The 23,345-nt window shown below is 51.4% G+C and overlaps 1 protein-coding gene across 14 annotated transcripts in view; it reads left to right on the top strand.

Annotated features, from left to right (window-relative positions):
• The window catches only part of UBR4 (ubiquitin protein ligase E3 component n-recognin 4), a 1,980,383-nt gene that overhangs the window by 1,050,353 nt on the left and 906,685 nt on the right, over positions 1–23,345 (top strand). For all 14 annotated transcript variants that reach the window (XM_085609056.1, XM_085609055.1, XM_085609054.1 and 11 more), the window contains exon 46: positions 16,217–16,418. In XM_085609056.1, coding sequence (XP_085465182.1) covers positions 16,217–16,418 — 202 coding nt within the window. The remainder of the gene's footprint in view (positions 1–16,216; positions 16,419–23,345) is intronic.

The following is a 23,345-nucleotide window of genomic DNA, read 5'->3' as shown; positions in this document are numbered from 1 at the left end:
ATGATTTCTTTTTTACACAATGTGTTTAATTTGGAAGGCAGAAATGCATCGAAAGTCAATAGGTAATAACAGTTGCTTTACAAATCTGAATTACCCTAAGTCTCCCGATAAAAATGGTACCTCACTTGTGTGGGTAGGCATAGTGCCAACAACAGGAAATGGCTCAAATCCCAACGTGAGCACACCACATTTTTACAATGAAAAATTACCCTTTTTTTGCAAAGTGCCTAGCTGTAGTTTTTGAACCATAGCTCTGCCGGCACCTAGGGAAACCTAGCAAACTTATACATGTTTTAAAACTAGACACCCAGGGGAATCCGGGTTGGGGTGACTTGACTGCCTCCCACCAGGTTATGTTAACCAGAATCCCTTGCAAACCTAAAAAACTGTCAAAAAAACACATTTTCCCCACATTTCTGTGGTGGAAAGTTCTGGAATCTGCGTGGATCCACAAGTTTCCACCCACCCTGCGTCCCCCAAAGTCTTCCAAGAAAAATGGTACCTCACTTGTGTGGGTCGGCCTAGTGCCTGCGCGGGAAACAGCGCAAAAGGCAACGTGGACACACCTCAATTTCGCACTGAAAAATTACCCTTTTTTGGCAAAGTGCCTAGCTGTAGTTTTTTAACATAGCAATGCCGGCACCTAGGGAAACCTAGCAAACCTATACATTTTTGAAAGGTAGGCACCCCGGGGAATCCCGGATGGGGTGACTTGACCAAAAAAAAACACATTTTGCCCACATTTCTGTGGTGAAAAGTTCTGGAATCCACGTGGATCCACAAATTTCCACCCACCCCGCGTTCCCCAAAGTCTTCAGAGAAAAATGCTACCTCACTTGTGTGGGTCGGCCTTGTGCCAGCGACCGGAAACAGCGCAAAACGCAACGTGGACACACCTCCATTTCTCAGTGAAAAATGACCCTTTTTTGGCAACGTGCCTAGCTGTAGTTTTTGAACCATAGCTCTGCTGGTACCTAAGGAAACCTAGCAAACCCACACATTTCTGAAAACTAGACTCCCAGGGGATTCCAGGGAGGTATGGCTTGTGTGAATACCCCAACGTTTCCCTACCCAGAATCCCCTGCAAACCTCAATTTTAGCTGAAAAATTAACTTTTTTCACACATTTTTGTGTTGGAAAGTTGTGGCATCACAGGGCTGACACAAATTTCAGATTTGCCCCAAAATATCCCTGGCGTCTAGTGGGCTTTCTGCCCCCCCGGGGGGGGGGGGGGGGGGCAGAAAGGCTGTAATGGTGGCAGTGGGTGGGGGCATTGGCTTGCCTGTTTCGGGCAGCCCCACCCTAAAAAAAAAAAATGATGCAAAAAAAAATCCATGGCGTTTAGTCAGCTATCTGCCCAATCTGGCCCCCGGGGGGGGGGGGGGGAAAGACTGAATTTGGCCCATTTTTATATGGGGGAGCGAAGGCCCTTGCCCAAGGGGGCCGCCCCCCCCCCTCCCTGGTGTCTAGTGCCCTCCTGGGGAGATTCTCCCCTTTCCAATGATGCCTCTCCCGTCTTTCTACGTGCCCGGGGGGCTGAGATAGCCCCCTGAGCCTGAGCACATAGAAAGTGAAACTGAAATGAGCCTAAAGGCTCATTTCAGTTTTGGTTTCTGTGCAATGAAGACAGCGTGAGGTGCGCGCTGATCTTCATGGCACAGAAACCAGGGAGAGGGCCTCGGGAGCTGGGGAAGCTCTTCCCCCAGCTCCCAAGGTCACAGGGATTAAATAGAAATCCCTCTGCTGTCTGCAGCAGAGGGATTTCGTGCATCTGGCCTCATGACGGAATGGTTCCATCATGAGCACAAGGGCGCTGATGCTCATGACGGAACCATTCCGTCATGAGCATCGAAGGGGTTAAACAAATTGTAAACAAGACAGTGAAAAAACTACCCCTATTAGAAGACCAGGCGGCACTCACAGAAAGATCCCACGGATGGTTTGTTGTGCAAAACTATGTCAAGTCCTCTCCGTAACCTTACCGTGGCGCAGGTTTCAATAGGAGGAAGTAAGAAAAATATCTTCATCTCCGAATGAGAATCATACCTTCATTGCCGCACCTTCCCCCTTGGAAACGATCGCCGGGTCAGACAACATGCCGTTTATGTGAGGGAGCCAATGAAAGTGTATTACACCTTTTGTGCTTATGCGGAGAACTACAAGCTGGTCAACGTCAATTACTGAAGCCATTCTTTGTAAGGAAGGGGATAAGAACCTCCAGACAAGCTGTGATGGCATGCCTCGGAGGTGGTGACGTTCAGCTAGCGTGCCACTTTGTGCAATTTATGGAAGCGGTACGGGAGAAACTCGGTTGTTAAACACTTTTTCACTGCAATAAAAAAAAAAAATTTTAGTGTCCCTTCACAGCAAACAACACATATTTAGGTTGCCCTTCACCCGGACAACATATGCTCCAGCAAAACAGTCAAACAGCAATCCACTGCTGCAGCTGTCCATAAAGCAACTGATAATTGCACACTTACCCCTCCACTGAGAACTGAGTACTTTTTTTATCAAATTTGAAGTCTTTTAGATTTTCTTTTCTTACCTAAAAATTCTCAGGAACTGAAAAAAGACAGCATTAGCAAATCATTTGAATATCTGTCAACCCCTTATGTATGTACTGTATTAGACCACAATTATTGTTAATTGCATCATTGATATTCTCATAATGCACAGGTTCGAGGCATGTGGGCTGCTGAATTCATAACTGTGCATAGATCGCCGCCTAGTGTTGGGTCCGGATGTTTGCACGTTGTTGTCCTGGAAGAGTCTTCGAAGTATCCTGAGATAGGTGACTCCTCCCCTGGACCACAGTGCGCATGGGCATCCTCTCCATCCTCAGATTGTTTTTTTCCGCCATTGGGTTCGGATGTGCTTATCTTGACTCAAGTTAGGAAAATTTAGTTTAAGGCCAAAAGGCCTTTAGTTTTCGTCGGTACTGTTCCCGCTCGGTATTGACAGCTTACTTGCTAGTTTAGCAAACTTATCAAGTTTTTTCGGATCCGTTTAATCCGACCATCGACCTTCCATCGACGATGGAATCGAGGACCCCATTCAAACGGTGTCCTGTTTGCCACGCCAAATATCCACATATCGACGTCCACCCGGTGTGCAACAAATGCCTCTCGCCGGATCACGACGAATCGAAATGTATGGCCTGTGCCCGATTCCGATCCAAGAAGACTCTCCGGAATCGACGGGCAGCGAGATTAGAAGCGCAGCAATCGGCACCTGCCCCGACCAACATCTTCAGCACCGAGGACGAAGATATTGAAAGCGTGGAAGACCTAAACTACAGCCCCGCTTCCGAACACGATTCCCGATCGGAAGACGCCGATGAAGCGCTTTTTCACAGGGAAGAAGCCAACGATGAGGTAGGAGACTACGATGAGGCCTTTGGGGCCGAAGAAGATAGCTCTGGTGAAGAGCAGGGCCTACCCGTCCAAACGGAGGCTATCAAAGTGCGTCAGTCTACGGCTCCGGTCGAGGGATCGCCTTCGGGCCTTACCCGAGATCAATCCCACAGTTCTTCGGCCCCGCCTTCTGGCCCGGCCTCGAACATCCAGCGAGAGCCATTATTACCGAAAAAGACTGGTTTCCCTTCAACGAAACCGAAACCAATCGTCGCACCGGTTCAACAGAAACCGAAAGTGAAACTGGCAGTGGTCGGCTCGAAGACCTCCACTCCTACGACGCCAGCCAAAACCATCGGCTCCGAACGCACAAAAAGGGATTTCGGCGCCGAACTCGCTGCAGCGGATGTCGGCACCGACCCGAAAAGGAAGGCCATCGGTACCACCAAAGCGCCTCGGCCCCCGGCACCGAAGCAATCGGCCCCGACCACCAAGGTTAAAATGGCCGCTCCATCGGAGTCCACTTCGTAGGCAGCGACTAGGGTCCAGTCATCGACGCCGTCGACCGCTACTACCTCTCCTCGACTCGATGACCCTGTGGCTCCGAAGAAGTCCACGCCTACCTCTACAGAACCACTCGGCACCAAAGAACCTTCGGCGTTCTCGGTGCGACAAGTTGCAGCGTCATTGCAACGCATCAGAGAACAGGCAGCCCTCCAGTCCACGTCGGGCTCCGACCCGAAAAAGACTCCAAAGGCACCTTCGGCACCAACCAACATCACTTTTGGTTTGCCGCCGTCCACAGCGCCAAAAATGTTCGAGATCCGAACACGTGTCACCCAGACAAGGTCCCCATCTACTGGACACTCTCCTACTGGGCCTTCACCGTCCCAATTCATCGACGCCGACACCGGCGGACTCATGCTCCGAAAACGGAAGGTCACGCCAGACCAGGCTTTGGACTCTTACAGAATCCCTCTAAAGCAGAAACTGCCAGCAGAATCTGAACCGGTTCTATATGAACGCCTGCACACCTCCTATCCAGATCCCCAGTCCTTTTCTCCGACGCCCTCCGACACGGACGCAATGGAGGATTACATGGGTGATGATACCACCTACCCCAGGGATATAGATCCTGAGGAGCAGCAGGACCCAGATCAAGCTTGGGATGACCCTGCAGACCCGGGTGCCACAATAGATACCCAGGACACGCAGCTTTACGGCGTAAAAACATCTCCCACAGAGGACACTGCTGCCTTCAATGCCCTCATAGAACGTGCTGCAGCCAATCATGGAGTGCAACTCCACTCTGACACTGTTGAGGACGACTTCTTGGTGGACACTTTCGCCTCCTCAGAGAGGACTGTCAAGACTCTGCCCATGTTAAAAGGTGTTCTCAAGCCAGCAAAGGACATTTTCAAGGAAACAACCAGGGCACGGGTGATAAACCCCAGGATTGAGAAAAAATACAAACCTGCGCCCGGGGACCCTATGTACATTAGAGGTCAGTTACCTCTGGACTCCATGGTGGTTGCTAACGCTCGCAAACGAGCACACTCGCAAACAACTGGTGATGCTCCTCCCCCGGACAAAGAGTCCAAGGTGCTGGAGACCTCCGGCAAAAGGATTGCAGCCCAAGCAGCAAACACCTGGCGCATTGCCAATACACAGGCACTCCTGGCTCGCTACGATCGTTCACACTATGACACGCTAGAGTCACTACTCCAACATCTACCAGACGAGTACAAAGAGGCAGCGGAGCTCCTCATCAGAGAGGGACAACTTCTTACAAACGCATCCATTAAGTGTGCACTAGATGCTGCCGACAAAGCTGCGAGGGCGATAAACACCAGCGTCATGTTACGCCGACACACTTGGTTAAGAATCTCCGGATTCAAACCTGAGATTCAAAATAACATCCTAAATCAGCCTGTCAACCCCGACTACTTATTCGGACCAGAAGTTGACACCACCTTAGAAAAGATCAAAAAGGACACTGACACTGCAAAGTCAATGGGGGCTCTGCAAACGCAGACATTTTGTAGTGGCTCCTTTCGTCGCCCCGGAAATAGGGGAGCGGCTAGAGGACAGGGGTCACAGCAAACATACAATAAAGGGGGCACACAGAGTACCTACGATAAAAACAACAGAGGTGGATATCGTGGCTCCAGCACCAAGGGCAGAGGACGCGGTTACGGCAACACCAGGTCCTCACCCAAGAACAAACAGTGACGCCCTCTCCCTTCCCCCCGACCACATAACACCTGTCGGGGGGAGACTCCAGCGGTTCCTGTCCACGTGGAATACCATCACCACGGACAGGTGGGTCAGGGATGTTATCCAGCACGGTTACTGTCTCGAATTAACCTCCACCCACAATACCGCCAAAGCACCGTCCTATGTCCTCAGAGCACTTAGCATTATTGCAGCAGGAAGTGCTAAGTATGCTGCAAAAAGGTGCAATAGAGGTCGTGCCCGTCCACCAGCAAGGGACAGGGGTGTACTCTCTGTACTTCTTAATACCAAAGGAGGACGGGTCACTCAGACCTATACTAGACCTGAGACCCCTCAACCACTACATTCTCTCAGAGCATTTCCATATGCTCACCCTACAGCAGGTTCTCCCGCTGTTCAGACAGGGAGACTTCCTAGCCACACTAGACCTCAAAGATGCGTACTTCCACATCCCCATACACCCGTCACACAGGAAATATCTCAGGTTCACTATTCAGTGGCAGCACTACCAATTCAAAGTCCTCCCCTTCGGTGTGACAACAGCACCCAGAGTTTTCACCAAGTGCCTAGCTACAGTGGCTGCACATCTACGGAGACAACACATTCACGTCTACCCTTACCTGGACGACTGGCTTGTTCAGGCAAAGTCAGCCCAGCAATGTGCCAACCACATGTCCCTCACCATTCACCTTCTTCACAGTCTGGGATTCTCACTAAATTACCCAAAATCACATCTCCAACCCGCACACGTACAACAGTACCTAGGTGCGACCATAGACACTCTGACAGCCACAGCTCAGCCAAATTTAGTGAGGATCAACAGCATGCAGATGCTGATTTCAAAGTTCAAACCTCAACACTCCCTTCCTGCGCGAGTGTTCATGCAGTTGATAGGCATGATGGCCTCCTGCATTTTCATAGTCCCACACGCGAGACTACATATGCGCCCGCTTCAGGAGTGCTTGGCACGTCAATGGAATCAGGCTCACGGGCAATTAAAAGACCTAGTGTTGGTGAGCGGTCGGGCATACAACTCTCTGCATTGGTGGAATCCACAAAACCTTTGCAAGGGCCGACCGTTCCAAGAGCCTGTTACGCAAATAATACTGATGGCGGACGCGTCTCTCCAGGGATGGGGAGCTCATGTACTCAATTACACAGTGCAGGGACTATGGACAATACAACAAAAGAAGATGCACATCAACCTTCTAGAACTGATTGCAATCTTCCTGGCAATGAAGGCATTCAAAGTACACTTGTGCAACAAAGTCGTGTTGATCCGGACGGACAACATGACTGCCATGTACTACATACAGAAGCAGGGAGGAACACACTCTCCACAGTTGTCTCATCTGGCTCAGAGCATGTGGAAGTGGGCCATTCAGAGAAACATATTCCTCATGGCGGAACACCTCCCCGGCAAGGACAACCAGATGGCGGATCTGCTCAGCAGACACAGCCACCAGATGCACGAGTGGGAGCTACATCCGTCAGTACTCCAACCGTACTTCCAACAGTGAGGTCATCCAGAGATAGACCTATTCGCCACACACGAAAACGCAAAATGCCAAAGCTTTGCCGCCAGGTTCCCACATCCACAGTCGCAGGGCAATGCGATATGGATGAACTGGTCCGGCAGATTTGCGTACGCTTTTCCCCCAGCGCCATTGATACCGCTGGTGGCACGCAAACTGCGACAGCACTCACTGACACTCATCCTAGTTGCTCCCACATGGGCGCGCCAGCCATGGTACACCACCTTTCTAGAACTTTCCGTGGTGCCGCATCAAAGGCTGCAGATCAAACCTGCACTCTTAACGCAGAACCATGGCGAAATTCAGCACCCAGATCCGCAACAGCTGAACCTGGCAATCTGGCTCCTGAAGTCTTAGAGTTTGGCAACCTAAACCTGCCACCTGACTGTATGGAGATCATTAAGGAGGCCAGGCGACCCACTACCAGAGCCTGCTATGCAGCTAAATGGAAGAGGTTTGTCATCTACTGCAACAACAATGACATTAACCCGCTAGACTCATCTATTCAAAATATAATCTGTTACCTCTTACACCTATACCGATGCAATCTGGCATACACCTCAATACGTATCCATTTGATCGCCATAGCAGCCTATCTCCAGAACAGGCAGCACCTCTCCTTGTTCAGAGTGCCTGCCATCAAAGCTTTCTTGGAGGGACTTAAACGAGTAATTCCCCCAAGACACCCACCAGCACCGGTGTGGAACCTCAACTTGGTCCTCACCCGACTAATGGGTCCACCCTTCGAACCTCTCCACTCATGTGAGATTCAATTCCTCACCTGGAAAGTAGCTTTCCTAGTGGCAATCACTTCGTTAAGAAGAGTTAGTGAACTCCAGGCACTAACCATTCAAGAGCCATTCATACAAGTTCACGCAAACAGGGTCGTACTTCGTACCAACCCCAAATTCATGCCTAAAGTAATATCACAGTTCCACATGAATCAAACTATAGAACTGCCTGTTTTCTTTCAAAATCCACAAAGTGTAGCAGAGAGAGTGCTCCATACACTAGATGTAAAAAGAGCCCTCATGTACTATATAGACAGAACTAAAGTCTTTAGGAAGACAAAACAACTTTTCGTTGCCTTTTCTCCACAACACAAGGGCAACGCCATTTCCAAAACAGGTATAGCCAAATGGATCGTTAAATGTATTCAAATTTGCTATCAAAAGGCTAAACGCACATTAACGATTCCCCCACGAGCCCATTCAACACGTAAGTTAGGGGCGTCCATGGCTTTCCTGGGAAACATTCCTTTACAGGAAATATGTAGAGCAGCCACATGGTCCACTATACATACATTTACCAAACACTACTGTGTAGATGTACACTCAAAACAGCAGGCAGCTGTAGGACAGGCTGTTCTCAAAACTCTTTTTCAGACCGCTGCAGCTGGCACTGGTGGCCGCCGCTAATAGGAGGTACTGCTATGTATTCTATGCACAGATATGAATTCAGCAGCCCACATGCCTCAAACTGAATATGCTACTTACCAGTATGCATCTGTTCTTGGCATGTAGGGCTGCTGACATTCATATCGCCCACCCTCCTCCCCGGCGCCTGTAGCAGCTGCAGCTCTCAGAATTACTGTATAGCATGGTCATCACTTTCTGTATCTACTCCATCACTGCCACAATGGCGAAAAACAATCTGAGGATGGAGAGGATGCCCATGCGCACTGTGGTCCAGGGGAGGAGTCACCTATCTCAGGATACTTCGAAGACTCTTCCAGGACAACAACGTGCAAACATCCGGACCCAACACTAGGCGGCGATCTATGCACACATATGAATGTCAGCAGCCCTACATGCCAAGAACAGATGCATACTGGTAAGTAGCATATCAATATTTTATGAAATGTTATTTTTAATTAGTCTTTAAATCATGAACTTTGCTGCTATAACTTTTCTTTTATGAGAAATTGTAAAGGTTTTAATTGACCAGACAATAAACAATTACTTACTTACTATTTTTCGGGGGCATACAGCTTCTTTTCCTGCATTAAATTACATTATCTGAAAGAAACACGTTAGTTTGATTCCTCACCTTAGAATATCCCCAGGCGTCAGACTGGATCCGGAAGATTTTTGTAGCAATACCCCTTGCGCGTCGCTAGGCCTCGTCTGCGGCTCCACGTCCGTTGTTGGCGTCGTGCACCGGAATGACGTCGTCGGAGTACTTAGACGCCGCCCTCGCGCGCTGACATCAGTTCTTCTTTTTTTCGCGCCAGTAAGCGCCGATCCAGTAGAGCTACCCCTTTAGTCAATTTTTGACTAACTTTTTCGACTCTTTTTGGTCACTTCTCGACTCTGGTGCCGGTAGGAAGCCTGGTTTCAAGGCCTGCGACGACTGTCACCGACTGATGTCGGTGACCGATCATCACCGCCGTGCCTGTACTGCTTGGGCCTCGACCACGACGCGGAGTCGTGCTCCGATTGTATGGCCCTGACCTCAAAAGCTAGTCGGGAGCGGTTCTGCAAGCTTCTCGAGCTTCGCCACTCGGCGCCGCGCCCCTCTCGATCCCGGTCCAGAAAGAGGTCCAAGGATCGATCGCGGAGCCGCACTCGACATCGTCGCTCGTCTGGCTCGAAGTCTTCGGGTAAGTCGAAGCACTCCAAGAAGTCCAAAAGGCGACACCGCTCTTCGGACTCTCCTCGCTGGTCGCGCGACTCGGCCGAGGGTCCGGGTGGTTCCACCCCCGCGGCTCCGCGGGAACCGCGCAAGTCCCCATACCCGCCGGTCCCTGGGACTGATGCGATGCCGGTGGAGGTCAGTGCCTTCCTCTCGGCCATGAGGAGCCTGGCCCCGCCGTCGACGCCCGCTGGCGCGCCTTCGGGCCCAGCGGACTCGACTGGGTGACCTCGCGTGCCGGCGGCTCCGGCCCCGGCGCCGCAGTTTCCCGAGGGGCCCGAGCCTGGGCCCCCGTCGACGCCGGTCGACCTCGTTACACCTCCGCCAGCGCCGACACCGGTACCACCCCCGACGCCGACTCCGGTTGACGTCGATCCCCGGTTCAGCCCCTGTCCGTTCCCGACGCCGATGCGGCGCCGCCCGACGCCGCATCCGACGCCACTAGACACACATATTGTCTATCGACCGGCTCCGATCATTCCTCCTGTTTACCAGGAATCGGATGACGGGGGCGAATGGGAGGGGTCTGAGGACCCTATGGCCCTTCAGGGCCAACTTTTTCAGGACTGGGCAGATGAACTGGGGGAGGCCAGTGGTGCTGCGCAAGGCGGCCGCAGTCCTTGGGCTTGAGCTGCCTGCCGTGGCTGTGAGGACTAACATCCTCACTGAGGTGCTTCAGTCTGCCACATGCTCCACTGAGCCTCTGCTGCAATTCAATGAGGCCCTCACTGACGTTCTGCAGGGCACCTGGTCCAAGCCCTCCACAGTCCCTCCTATGAATAGGAACGTTGCCAGGCGCCACCGCCCTGCTCCAGGCGACCCCAGTTTTCTGTCCCAACACCCCACCCCCGAGAGTCTGGTTATCCAGGCCTCTACCTCCCAATCCTCCTTCCCGTCCGCTCCTCCGGACCAGGATCCCAAGAGACTGGAACAGTTCGGCAAGAAGCTGTTCTCCTTGCTCAGTTTGGTTCTGCGGTCTTTGAACACCGCCTGTCTCTTGGACCGTTATTCCCACTCTCTGTGGGATACGGTGGAGGACGTGCTGCCACTGTGCCTGGAGGAGGCCCGGACTGTGCCTGGAGGAGGCCCGGGCGCGGCTTTCCTCGGCTCTGGCCGATGGGAGAGATGCAGCGTGCCATGCAATCCGATGTGGACTCGACACTACGGACTCGCTGGGTAGGGCGATTTCTACCACGGTGGCGCTTCGACGTCATGCCTGGCTGCGGTCCACGTCCTTTTCGGGAGATGTCCAGAGCACACTCGTGGACATGCCTTTTGATGTCGCTCGCCTTTTTGGACTCCCGGGCTACGGCCACGTCCTTGGGCCTCTCGGCCCCGTGGCCACAAACTTCCGCTTTTCGCTCCTTTCGTGGCCAAGGAAGGTGCACCTCCTCACGTCCGCAGAACCAGCCTGCACGCGGTCGCGGACGTGGTTTCCGCCGAGGCGGTACTGGAGGACGACGCGGTCAGTCCACATCCACCCCGGCAGCATCCGCCTCAAAGCCTTCCTAGTCCGAGCTTTCAGGCCCATTCCTCGCCAGTGGGAGGCCGGGTTCGCCATCACCTGCTCCACTGGCGTACCATTACTTCGGACAGGTGGATGCTGCAAATCGTCCGAAGGGCCTACTCCCTCCCCTTCGAGACGACCCCTCCAGCCATGCCACCGCAGCACCACCGTATCTCGGAGGATCATTTGAATCTTCTACAAGAGGAAGTTTCGGCCCTCTTGGCCAAGGAGGCCGTCGAACGCGTTCCGAGCCCAGAAGTAGGTTGTGGTTGTTATTCCCACTACTTTCTGGTTCCCAAGAAGGGCAAAGGAGGCCTACGCCCTATCTTGGACCTCAGGAACGTCAATGCCTTCCTCCGGAAGGAACGGTTCAAAATGTTGACTTTGGCTCAGGTTCTAGCTGCCCTAGACCCTGGAGACTGGATGGTAGCGTTGGACTTGCAGGACGCATATTTCAATATCCCCGTCCTGCCGGCCCACCGGCGTTACCTGCGGTTCACGGTGGGTCAGGAGCACTTTCAGTTCACCGTGCTCCCCTTCGGCCTTTCCAGTGCCCCTCAGGTGTTCACGAAAGTGATGGCGGTGGTCGCAGCTCATCTGCGCAGATCAGGGGTTCCAGTCTTCCCCTATCTCGAAGGCGGGCTCGCCCCAGACAGTCGTCTCCCACCTCCAGACTACGGCGGATCTCCTGCATTTGCTAGGGTTTTCCATCAACGTGCCGAAGTCACACCTGAGCCCCTCTCAGAAGCTCCTCTTCATCGGAGCGGTTCTCGATTCGGCGCAGTTCCGGGTTCATCCACCGGAACAGCGGGTCCGGGATATACAGGCCCTGATTCCCATCTTTCGGCCTCTATCCTGGGTTTCGGTCAGGCTAGTGTTGCGGCTTCTGGGGCTGATGGCCTCCTGCATCCTACTAGTGCATCACGCCAGGCGGCGCATGCGGGCTCTGCAGTGGGACCTGAAGTTTCAGTGGGCCCAGCATCACGGCAACCTGTCCGACCATGTCTTGATCTCGGAGGGCACTGCACAGCAGTTGCAGTGGTGGCTCACGGACCGCGATTGGGTCACGGGCAGGAGCCTCTCCCTACCCCTACCGGAGCATGTCGTAGTGACGGATGCGTCCCTCCTGGGATCGGGTGGCCATATGGGAGAGGCGGAGATCAGAGGCCTCTGGTCTCAGGCGGAGTCTCGCCTCCACATCAACTTGTTGGAGCTGAGAGCGATCCGACTTGCACTGAAAGCCTTCCTTCCCTCTGTCCGGGGAAGTGTCGTGCAGGTGTTCACGGACAACACCACCGCCATGTGGTATTGCAACAAACAGGGCGGGGTGGGGTCGTGGACCCTTTGTCAGGAGGCTCTGCGCCTCTGGACATGGCTGGAACGCCAGGGCATCACCCTGGTGGTTCAACATCTGGCAGGCTCTCTGAACGCCAGAGCAGACAAACTCAGCTGCCGGTGCATGATGGATCACGAATGGCTTCTGAACTCCGAGGTGGCGCAAGGTCTCTTTCAGCAGTGGGGACAGCCTTGGTTAGATCTATTCACCACCGACGAGAACGCGCAATGTCAGCAGTTCTGCGCGTTGGAATTTCCAAGGCGGCACTCGCTCGGCGACGCTTTTCGTCGCGAGTGGAGTTGCGGTCTGTTGTACGCCTTTCCGCCTATACCACTTCTGCCCAGAGTGCTGAAGAAGATCAGGCGCGACCGGGCCCAAGTCATCTTGGTGGCTCCGGATTGGGCACGAAGGTACTGGTATACCGAGCTGCTCAGTATGTTGACCGATCCTCCGATACGTCTGCCCCTTCGGGAGGATCTTCTGTCGCAGCAGCAGGGGACGGTCCTCCACCCGAACCTGTCCAGCCTCCACCTCCATGCGTGGAGATTGAGCGGCGGCAGTTGATGCCATTTGACTTGCCTCCTGAAGTCTGTGATGTCATTCTGGCAGCCAGGCGTCCCTCCACAAAGACGGTATACACCTGCCGGTGGAACAAATTTGTGGCATGGTGCACAGCAAAGGCTGTGGATCCCCTTTCCGCCCCTGTTTCTGAGGTTCTCCTCTTTCTTCTTTCTTTGGCCCAGCAGGGCTCTGCCCTGGGCACCTTGAAAGGTTATCTTGCTGCCATCTCTGCCTTCTTACGGCTTCCTGATCAGCCCTCTCTTTTCAAGTCCCCTGTAGTGTCACGCTTTCTTAAAGGCATTACTTACACGTTCCCTCCTGTCCCTTTCGTAATGCCTCAGTGGGACTTGAAACTTGTCCTAACATTTCTGATGTGCGCTCCCTTTGAGCCTCTTCACAATTGTCCTCTTCGTCTTCTGACTCTTAAGACTGCTTTCCTGGTAGCCATCACCTCGGCTAGACGGGTGATTGAGCTCCAGGCTCTATCCTCCAAGCCTCCTTTTCTATCTGTTCATCTGGACAAGGTTGTCCTTCGGCCTCGTCCTTCCTTTCTACCAAAAGTGGTGACCCCCTTTCATCTTGGGCAATCTGTCACCTTGCCCACCTTCTTTCCGCCTCCTTCCAAAGTGGAAGAGCGGCTCCACCGTCTGGACCCAAAACGTGTGCTCTCCTTTTATTTGGACCGCACAAGACAGTTCCGAGTGGACGACCAGCTTTTCGTTGGCTACGTGGGTGCAAAGTAGGGAAAAGCTGTACACAAACGGACCATCTCTCGGTGGGTCGTTTTGTGCATCAAAATTTGTTATTCCTTGGCAAAAAAGGACCCTCCTGTTGGGCTGCGAGCCCATTCTACTCGGGCCATGGCGGCTACTACTGCTTTGGGACGGGGAGTCCCTTTCCTGGACATCTGTCAGGCGGCGACGTGGGCTTCGCTAAACACGTTTGCCAGGCACTATTGCCTAGACAGCCAAGACCGGAGGGATGGCTTCTTTGGCCGTTCTGTCCTCCAGGACTTTCTGGTGTGATCTTGGTTCGCAGACCTACCACCGGGTTGGTATTGCTTGGGTATCTATTCTAAGGTGAGGAATCTAACTAACGTGTTTCTTTCAGATGAACAAGTTACGTACCTTCGGTAACGATGTATCTGTAAGAAACATTAGTTAGTTAGATTCCTCACCGACCCACCCATCCTCCCCGTTCTGCGAACTGACATCTAGGGTTAAGGCTATCTTTTTCAGGGCCCTAGATTTTTTGGCACCAGTGTCGGTCTCTTGCATGGCTCTGTGTTCCTGGCGCGGAAAGCTATGTACAAGAACTGACAGCGCGCGAGGGCGGCGTGTAAGTACTCCGACGTCATTCCGGCGCATGACGCCAACGACGGACGCGGAGCCGCAGACGACACCTAGCGACGCGCAAGGGGTATTGCTACAACAATCTTCCGGATCCAGTCTGACGCCTGGGGATATTCTAAGGTGAGGAATCTAACTAACTAATGTTTCTTACAGATACATCGTTACCGAAGGTAAGTAACTTGTTCTTTACTCCATCTATGTATCTCCAATAGAGAGTTCACATGCCCATTCATGCTCATGAACTCTTTTCACTTGAGATCCATATAAAATATAATAAGCTGAGGCCTAGCCCATGTTGGAGGCGGAGTTTATGGTGGCTGAATATGTGAGGCTTCTGCGAGGCCCTTAGGGAGAATTCTACTCAGTACTTTCAATTAAACACAGGCTCAGTGGACTGCTTGAAGATCCTTTGGGAGGCCTATAAGGCAGTTACCAGAGGTAGAATTCTATCCAAAATGACACTGCAGAGAATGGCAACGGAGGTCTAATGATATCTAGCAAGTGACACTACAGAGGGCCGATCAAAACTACAGTAAAAACACATCAGCGGCACACATTTGCGTACAAAAGCCAAACTAGAAAGCCAAGTGGTTCAGATGGACGCAGCATGAAAAAATTGGCAAGATTCAAAGTGCTGCTTATGAGTATGCTAGTAAAACCAGTAATTCATTACACTGGATGAGTCAAAGGAATAAGGTGGACACGTATCACACACATAGCAGATATGGGAGGCACAATACATACTGCTCTGAAAGAAGTAGCTAGCACCGTTGCACAATATTTCAGGCTACTCCACCCACATCCTTCACTATCAGATTGGCTATATGAGTTCTTGACCACTATTAGTAGTCCATGGTTAGTGATTTAATGAACTACTTACTACTGAGGAGATCGCGGAGGCCATCTCCCAATTATCGACATGTTAATCAATAAGCTCCTGATGGAGTTCTTTAAATGCAAGTTGAACATATTGGCCAAACCACTCCTTGTATTATCAAGTTTGAAACCAAAGTGGTATCGCAAGAGACACTGTAGAGACACTCGTACCCGCCATCTGAAAACCTGATCAACCTGCCCATATAGCCTTACCTCTTTGTTCAGTAGTGAAATAAGGGCCTTGGCCAAAGTAGCAACAGCATAACTGACTACTAGAATTATTGATCCATAACATATTACTCAGTGTCTTTATGCCACTCTAATCAACCACACATAATATTAGAATGTTATGCAACGCCATCATGATGGCTCAGATTGCAGGACCCTTGGCCATAATTCTTATTGATTTTGAAAAGGCCTGTAACAGCCTCTTGTGAAAATATAATTTCACTCTGTTAGAATACCTTGGATTTGTCACTAAAATCACAACTCAAAGCGCCACAAGTGACAGTAAAATTAGGGGAAATTCTCTCAGGGCAATTTGACCTACAATGAGGCACAATTCAGGGATGAGCAATGTCGCCCCTTCTCTTCACATTGGTGGCATAAATACTTGGTCAGGACACCCATATTACTGGCTTCAGGTGGGACAGAGGTCTATTTAGTCTCTTGCTTATTAATTATAGGTGTCTCTTTGAGATCGGTATTTTAAGAGGTGATTGCTTCTTAAAGCCTAGTGCTATGTTTTGCTATTGAATTTTGACATTTTCTTCTTTAACATGACTTCTGGTATTCTGTCTTTCTTGCCGATCCCAACCACCCAGATCCAGGACATGGTGGCCATCAGGCACACAGCTAGTAACGACCAGCAACGGACTACCATGATCCTCTTATGTGAAGACGGAAGCCTGCGCATCTATATGGCCAATGTGGAGAACACATCCTTCTGGCTTCAGCCATCCCTCCAGCCTAGCAGTGTCATCAGCAGTATGAAGCCAGTGCGCAAACGCAAAACCACAGCCATTAGTGAGTGATGCTAAAAGTGGGTCTGAAAGGACACACGTATATGGTGTGCGAATTAAATTGTGGTCAGACAATGTGGGATGTCTCGTGTTTAGAGAGGGAGACATTTGGGGTGCACTACATAATGACACTTCTAGGATGGGATGCAGTGCATTTGGATATTGTGTCACAATCAGCTGGCTTGGTGCTGGGAAGTGGAAAATGCCAGGATGTTATGCAGGGTTTAGCTGCAAGACCGGCCACTGAGGTGCCAGATTGCATCATGATCTGTAAGGGTGCATTGTGAGAAGTAGCTAGGCATAGATCCTATGAGGAGGTACCTGTGGTAATGGTTTCAAATGAATTGGAATGTGATGGAGTTTTCAGTATTGTTGGTGTTTGGTAAGGGCATCAAAAGTTTAGACAGTTGTGATAAACGACATATTGTGCTGTTTCTGAGAACAAACAAGCATTTGAAGAGCTGATGAGGCAAATGTGCTACGAAGTATTGTTTTGGGAATTTGGGAAGAGACATGACTGGAATTGGGCATACAAGTTGCTGTCCAAGAGGTGGATTTACTAAGGTAAATTGCAACTTGCAAAGAGCTGGCATTGGGACAGCTAATGTGGAGCTGTCAGGGCAATCCTTTATTTTTTATGCATTTTGTGTCAGAATGTTGACTGTTTTGAAACTAAGATTAGTAATTGTCTAGTTGCTTAGGAAATTAACATACATAAGCCTGCTGTCCATAGGCCGCCTGAAATGAGCGGGGAATATGTATGCTTTTGGATAGTAGACAATATCAAACTTGAACCCAAGACAGTTTATAGACGTGTAGGATTTCCCACAGTGCCCCACTATTATGCATCCACCATGCTCAGGGGAGGTTTGTCTGCCCATTTAACCATTGCCATCCATACTAAAGCTATTAACAAACGATGCTTGCTACTGCCATTTCTGGTATTCTTTTAATTTTGTATCTTTCTTTTAATACGAGGAATAAGACAACCAGTACATTCCCAACAAACAGATTGCTAGGTAGAAATTAATTTCTTTATGATTGACAACCAACCTAAAGGAGAAAAACCGTCTAAATCTATGATAGGCTAATAGTGTCTAAAAGCACCTTTTCTGTGGTTTTCTCGTCCTATCAAACAGAGTTTTAACAGTTGCCCTCTGTACAGAAATGTGTTGAAACTTAGCTAATGGATGCTTCTTCCTGCATACACTTCCTCTTTTATTTTTCCCCAGATGCATGAATGCATCTGGAAAACCTTTTACAGCAGTAGCTGCTGTATGGTGCTAGGTGACATCATTGTGGCTTCAGTCATAGATTCACTGGCATTCAACAGGCATGACTTTGGCGGTCCATAAAGTTGTTATCTGTGTCTGTAATGTTGGTTCCTCTTCATCTACAACAGCTGCAATATCTTTTTGTTATTTTAACAATTTTCACAGGATTTTTATAGTTACTTTTCTATGAAAATCTTTTTTGCATGAGTATGTCTACTCCTAAAACGTGAAAGTTTAAACATTGTATCCAGTGTAAACAGAAGATATCTGATGTAGACTTCGTAGGAAACTGGCCCTTTATGTGATATATTTGTAATCTGATATACTGTGTAGAGTCCAGGAGTTCCCTTACTAGTTGACAGGAGCTTTCTACGCAATCCCAAATTAGGGGGTAGTGTGGTCGAGCAGCCTTCGGCTTAAAACAAGACATTTGCAAATACACGCAATGATCAATAAATGACACACGACTCAAGAAGGAGATCCACACTAATTTATACAAATACCAATTACCTTTAGATATGTTTAGGCATCAGAGAAAAATTGTTGAGGTGATTAAGTTTTTAAATATACATTCTTTTCACTTTAAAAAGTGGACACGGTGCAATTTCTGAGTTCTGCAATATCTTCCTATGGAAGGAAGAATAAGATTTGCAAACGGGTACAGTACATCGACTTACAGGACCAATCTCCAGGAGTTATGGTGAGTGTACACCACCGGCGACATGAAGGTGACTGGGTTCAGGGTGCAAATTGGTGCCGGGAGCCCAATGCATTTCAATGGGATCAGTCGCTGTTAAAAGACTGCAGGCTCTTGCTAGGATGCCAGTCGGGTTAAACCCGCAATTGGGTCAGGCTGTGCGATGTGTGGGGGGAGGGGGACCATTGGTCCTCTTCTCCAAGGCCCAGGAGCAACGAGTGCAGAGGTGTCCTTAGGCATCCGTTTTTTCTTTACTGAAGCACTCATGGTCGAGGGGGGTCAGCATGTAGAGAATGCAGGCGACATTGGGGAGTCAAGAAGGGGTGCAACCACAATGAACATGGGCTTTGGAGGGCTGGAAACCTTGTTAGCCCACTTCAACTCAGGGCAGAGGTGACGGGTGCAGTGTTTGCTTCAGGTTTTGGCTGTTTCGGAGGACTCAGTTTCCCCGTTTTGAGTTCTTTCGAATAGCTCCGCTGTTCAGGGGAGGTCTTGAGTCTTTTTCGAAGGCAGGCAGTCTGCCCAAGTTTTAAGTCACAGCTGCAGGGTGAGTCAACTTTGGTGCCTTTTTTGGCAAGGGACGCAGGCAGGCTGGCAGGGTTGGTACCAGGCCAGCTATTTCTTCTCTTATAGTTTTTGCATCTCTTAGGAGTCCTCTCTCTTAGATCTTCAGGATCTTTTTTTTCTGGTGCCAGGGGCTCCCCTAAATATTGAATTTAGGGGTGTTAGGCGATTGTAGGGTAGTAGCCAATGGGCTATTGACCCTTGGGGTCACTATGCCCCCTATATGACCACTTTCTGTGGGAAGTGGGCATAACCCTGCCCCAGAATTCCTCAGTATGCCATCACAAAGATGGCTATTTCTGAAAAATTGTGTCTGTCTCACAGTAGCCCACCTTATGGGTCGTACTAGCCTGAAGGTGGCACGCCTACCTGACTAGCTAATGTTCCCACCTGTCCAGGTGCCAAGGGGGCTGTGGACAGCTGGGGTGTATTCCTCTCCTGTGGGGAGAGCCAGATTTGCATTCCAAAGGTGGCAGCTTCTTTGAAGCTTGCCAGTCCAAGGAGGCTTATCAGCAAGTCAGCCCCCCTAAGAGCAAAGGCTCTCACCCTAAGAGGACAAAACCGGTTCTCAGGTGGCAGGCTGGCAGAAACCCATCAGCGAGCACACCAGAGGCTGGTAGGTTTTCAGGCGGGCACCTTTAAGGTGCCCTCTGGGTGCATCTATTGGTAAACCCAACACTGGAATTAGTGTGGGTTTACCAAGACATGATGTGTGATACCAAACATCCCTATCTTCAGTGAAGCCATGATGTAGCTTGGGAGTTTCTTTACCCGGTGTCCAGCACATATTTTAAAATGGTTTCACTGGTCACTTGTACTGGCAGTAACGGAACTGAGCAGCACTGGGGCATATGCAGGTATTTCCTCACATGAAATATTAAGCACCCTGTTTTAGGGCTGTCAGGCACGCTGTATGGGGTGACTTACAAATAATGCATGCAGTATTTGGGGGCATGGTATACAGGGGTGTATGACATATCCTGTCTTCACTTTTGTCTGCACCAAAACGCGTAGCCAGCAAACAGTCTTGCATGTGTTTGGTGAGGGATCCATTAGGGTGGTGCAATTCATGCTGCAGCTCTTAGGGACCCTCTTTAGTACCTCGGGCCCTAGGTTCCAGGGTGCCATTTACTAGGAACTTACAGAGGGTGCTAAAGGTTTTGCCAGTTGAGGGAACAATTGAACATTTTTAGGGAAGGAACACAGGTACTTTGACCTGGTCAGCAGGAACTCAATACATTTCAGTCAAAGTTGTATGAAATACCAGGCCAGAAGTGGGGGTACTGCAACAAAAACCCAGTTTCCTACTCAATTCTGTCTGCAGATGCCTTACCTTTGATTTTCCCTGGCATCAGACTGAATCCATTAACTTTTGCTTGGGCAATATCTCTGCACGCCGTCGGGAAGCTCTGTTTGGTTCCGCATGGTGTCGTCCATGTCATTGGTACCAGATGTGATGTTGCGGTCGCTTATACTGATGCCTTCAGGCACGAGGACATCAGTTATTTTCATTTGCACCAGTTAGCGCTGATCTGGAGAAGAGCTACCCCTCTGTCTCTCTTTGACAGACTGTTTTCGGCATTTTGTCAAAGATTTTACTTGTGTCGAGAAGGTTATCTAGAAAGATAGGGATCTGAAAGAGACACGTTAGTGATAGATTCCTTACCTTAGAATAACCCCAGGCGTCAGAATGGATCCAGAAAGTTTTGCTTAGCAGTACCCCTGCGCGTCAGTAGGTGGTCTTATGCAGCTCCACGTCAGTCGCTAGCGTCGTAAGCGCCGAGATGACGTCACGGAGACTACTTAGGCACTACCCATGCACGCTGACGTCAGTTCGTTCTTTTTCCATGCCAGCAAGAGCAGATCCGGATAGAGCACGTACCCTAGTCACTTTGACTACTCTTTTGAGACTTTTTATCTCCCCTTTTTTCTCCTGGTGCACGTAGGGATGCCAGGCTTTAAGTTTTGTGGGGCCTGCCATCGGAACATGTCGGTGGCGTACCCCCATGATGTCTGCCTCTACTGCCTGGAGACCGAACATGACTCTCAGTCCTGCCGGGACTGTCGAGCCATGGCCCCGAAGGCTCTAAGGGAGTGGCGCCGGAAGCTGCTGAAGGTCCGGCTCTCGTCCCAACGCCGCTCCAGGTCCAGGGACTGTTCCCGGGACCACTCGCGGGGCCGCAGTTGTCGCTCCTCCGTCTCCAAGTCTTCGCCCTTGGATTCCGGTAAGTGACGACATAAAAAGAAGTCAAAGAAGCGTGTTCGCTCTCCAACATCCCCGTATGTCCTCGGATGCAGACGAGGGGGACAGAGGTTCTGCCCCTGCGGCTCCTTTGGAGCCTGGGAGTCCCGCAGCCTACCTACCTTACCCGGGTCCGTCGGTGACTCCCGAACAGGTGCAAGAGTTTCTTGCCACCATGGACCGCCTTATTAGGCCTCGGGCTCCCATCGGCGCGCCTTCGGGCCCCGTGGTCCCATGTCCAGATCCTGTTGGTCCGTTGGCGGATCCAGCGCTACAGGAACCCACGCCGTTGGCTCCAACCCCGGCGCCACCAGGTCCGGCGCTGCCGGCTCCGGCCTTAGCGTCGGCTCCGCCTCAGGCGCCGCAGTGGGTGCCATTCGCTCCACCCTTGCCCCGGTTCCAGGACCATTTCGTTCCTGTCTGGGATCCACTTTGGGAGTAGACGCCGCCATTCACGGCGCTGTTTGTCCCCTCTTCGGCTCCGGCTCTGCCTCCACGACCGATTCCTCCTCCAACGGAGGTGGAGGATGACTGGGAGGGGTCCGAGGACCCTCTTTCCCGTCAATGTGACTCCAAGCTGGATTGGGTAGACTATCTGGAGGACGCCGGTGTCCTCGATGTCTCTTCTGACCCGGGGGTACCTCTCCCCCGCCTACGATGGAGGAGGGCGCTTCATAAAAGATGGTGCACCGTCTGGATGCTGAGGACCTCACCCTTGATCTTCTTACGGTAGCTCTCAAAACTAACCTCCATACTGAGGTGCTCCAGACGGCGTCGACTTCGGAGCTACTACTTCCCTTCAACGACTCCCTCACCGACGTCCTGTTGGGCACTTAGTGGCGGCCGGCCTGGTGACCCCGTGTTTCTGACCACTCATCCCACGCCTGAGAGTCTGGTCATCCAGGCCTCGACGTCGCAGAGTGCCTTTCCCACGGTTCCTCCGGATAAGGACTCTAAGAAGCTGGAGCAGTTTGGTAAGCGGTTGTTCTCGTCGGCCAGCTTGGGGCTGCGGTTGGCGAACACAGCCTGTTTTTGGGCCGCTATTCCCTCGCGGTGTGGGACACGGTTGCTCAGGTGTTGCCTCAGTGCCCTGAGGAGGTCCATGCTGTGCTTTCCCAGGCGGTTGCCGAGGGTAAGGATGCGGCTAAGTTCGCCATTCGGTGTGATTTGGACACCGCTGACTCATTGGGCAGGTTGTGGCGCTGTGACGCCACGCTTGGTTGCGGTCCACTGGGTTCTCACCTGAAGTCCAGAGCTCGCTCATGGACATGCCCTTTGATGGCACTCGCCTGTTTGGTGATAAGGCTGACCATGCGCTGGAGCGCTTTAAGGACTTGCGGGTCATGGCCAAGTCCTTGGGTCTTCCCACAAAGAGCCTGGCCACTCCTGGGTTTCGTTCCTTTTGTGGCCAAGGCAGGGGCGCCCAGGCGCATCCTTCAACAAACCTGTGCAGAACCAGCCTCAGCGCGGACATGGCTTCCGCAGGGGCGGTTTGGGGAATCAGCATGGGGGTCAGTCCACCTCCGCCCTCGCTGCTTCTACCTCCAAACCTTCCTAATCCGAGCTTTGTGGAGCACCCCACGCCGGTGGGTGGCAGGGTCCGCCACCACCTCCACCACTGGCGCGAAATCACATCGGGCAAGTGGGTTTTGCAGATCATCCGCGGGGGTTATTCTCTTCCCCTTCAGTCCTCCCCTCCCACCATACCACCTCGGTGTCACCGAATGTTGGGGGATCACTTGCTGCTTCTCCAGCAGGAAATTACGGCCCTCTTGGCCAAGGGGGCCATCAAGCACGTTCCTGGGCCAGAAGTAGGACGTGGTTGTTATTCCCACTACTTTCTGGTCCCCAAGAAGGACAAAGGGGGCCTGCGCCCTATCTTGGAGCTCAGGAATGTAAACTGCTTCCTCCGGAAGGAGAAGTTCAAGATGTTGACTCTGGCTCAGGTCTTGGTTGCCCTCGACCCTGGAGACTGGATGGTAGCGTTGAACTTGCAGGACGAGTATTTTCTCATCCCCGTCCTGCCGGCCCACCGGCTTTACCTGCGGTTCACGGTGGGCCGCGAGCATTTTCAGTTTGCCGTGCTCCCCTTCGGCTTTACCAGCGCCCCTCGGGTGTTCACTAAAGTGATGGCGGTGGTCGCAGATAATCTGC

This window comes from Triturus cristatus, chromosome 1_2, assembly GCF_964204655.1.
Source record: "Triturus cristatus chromosome 1_2, aTriCri1.1, whole genome shotgun sequence".
Taxonomy (NCBI): Eukaryota; Metazoa; Chordata; class Amphibia; order Caudata; family Salamandridae; genus Triturus; species Triturus cristatus.
Note: the sequence above shows the minus strand (reverse complement) of the source record. Positions and strands in the feature narration are given on the sequence as shown.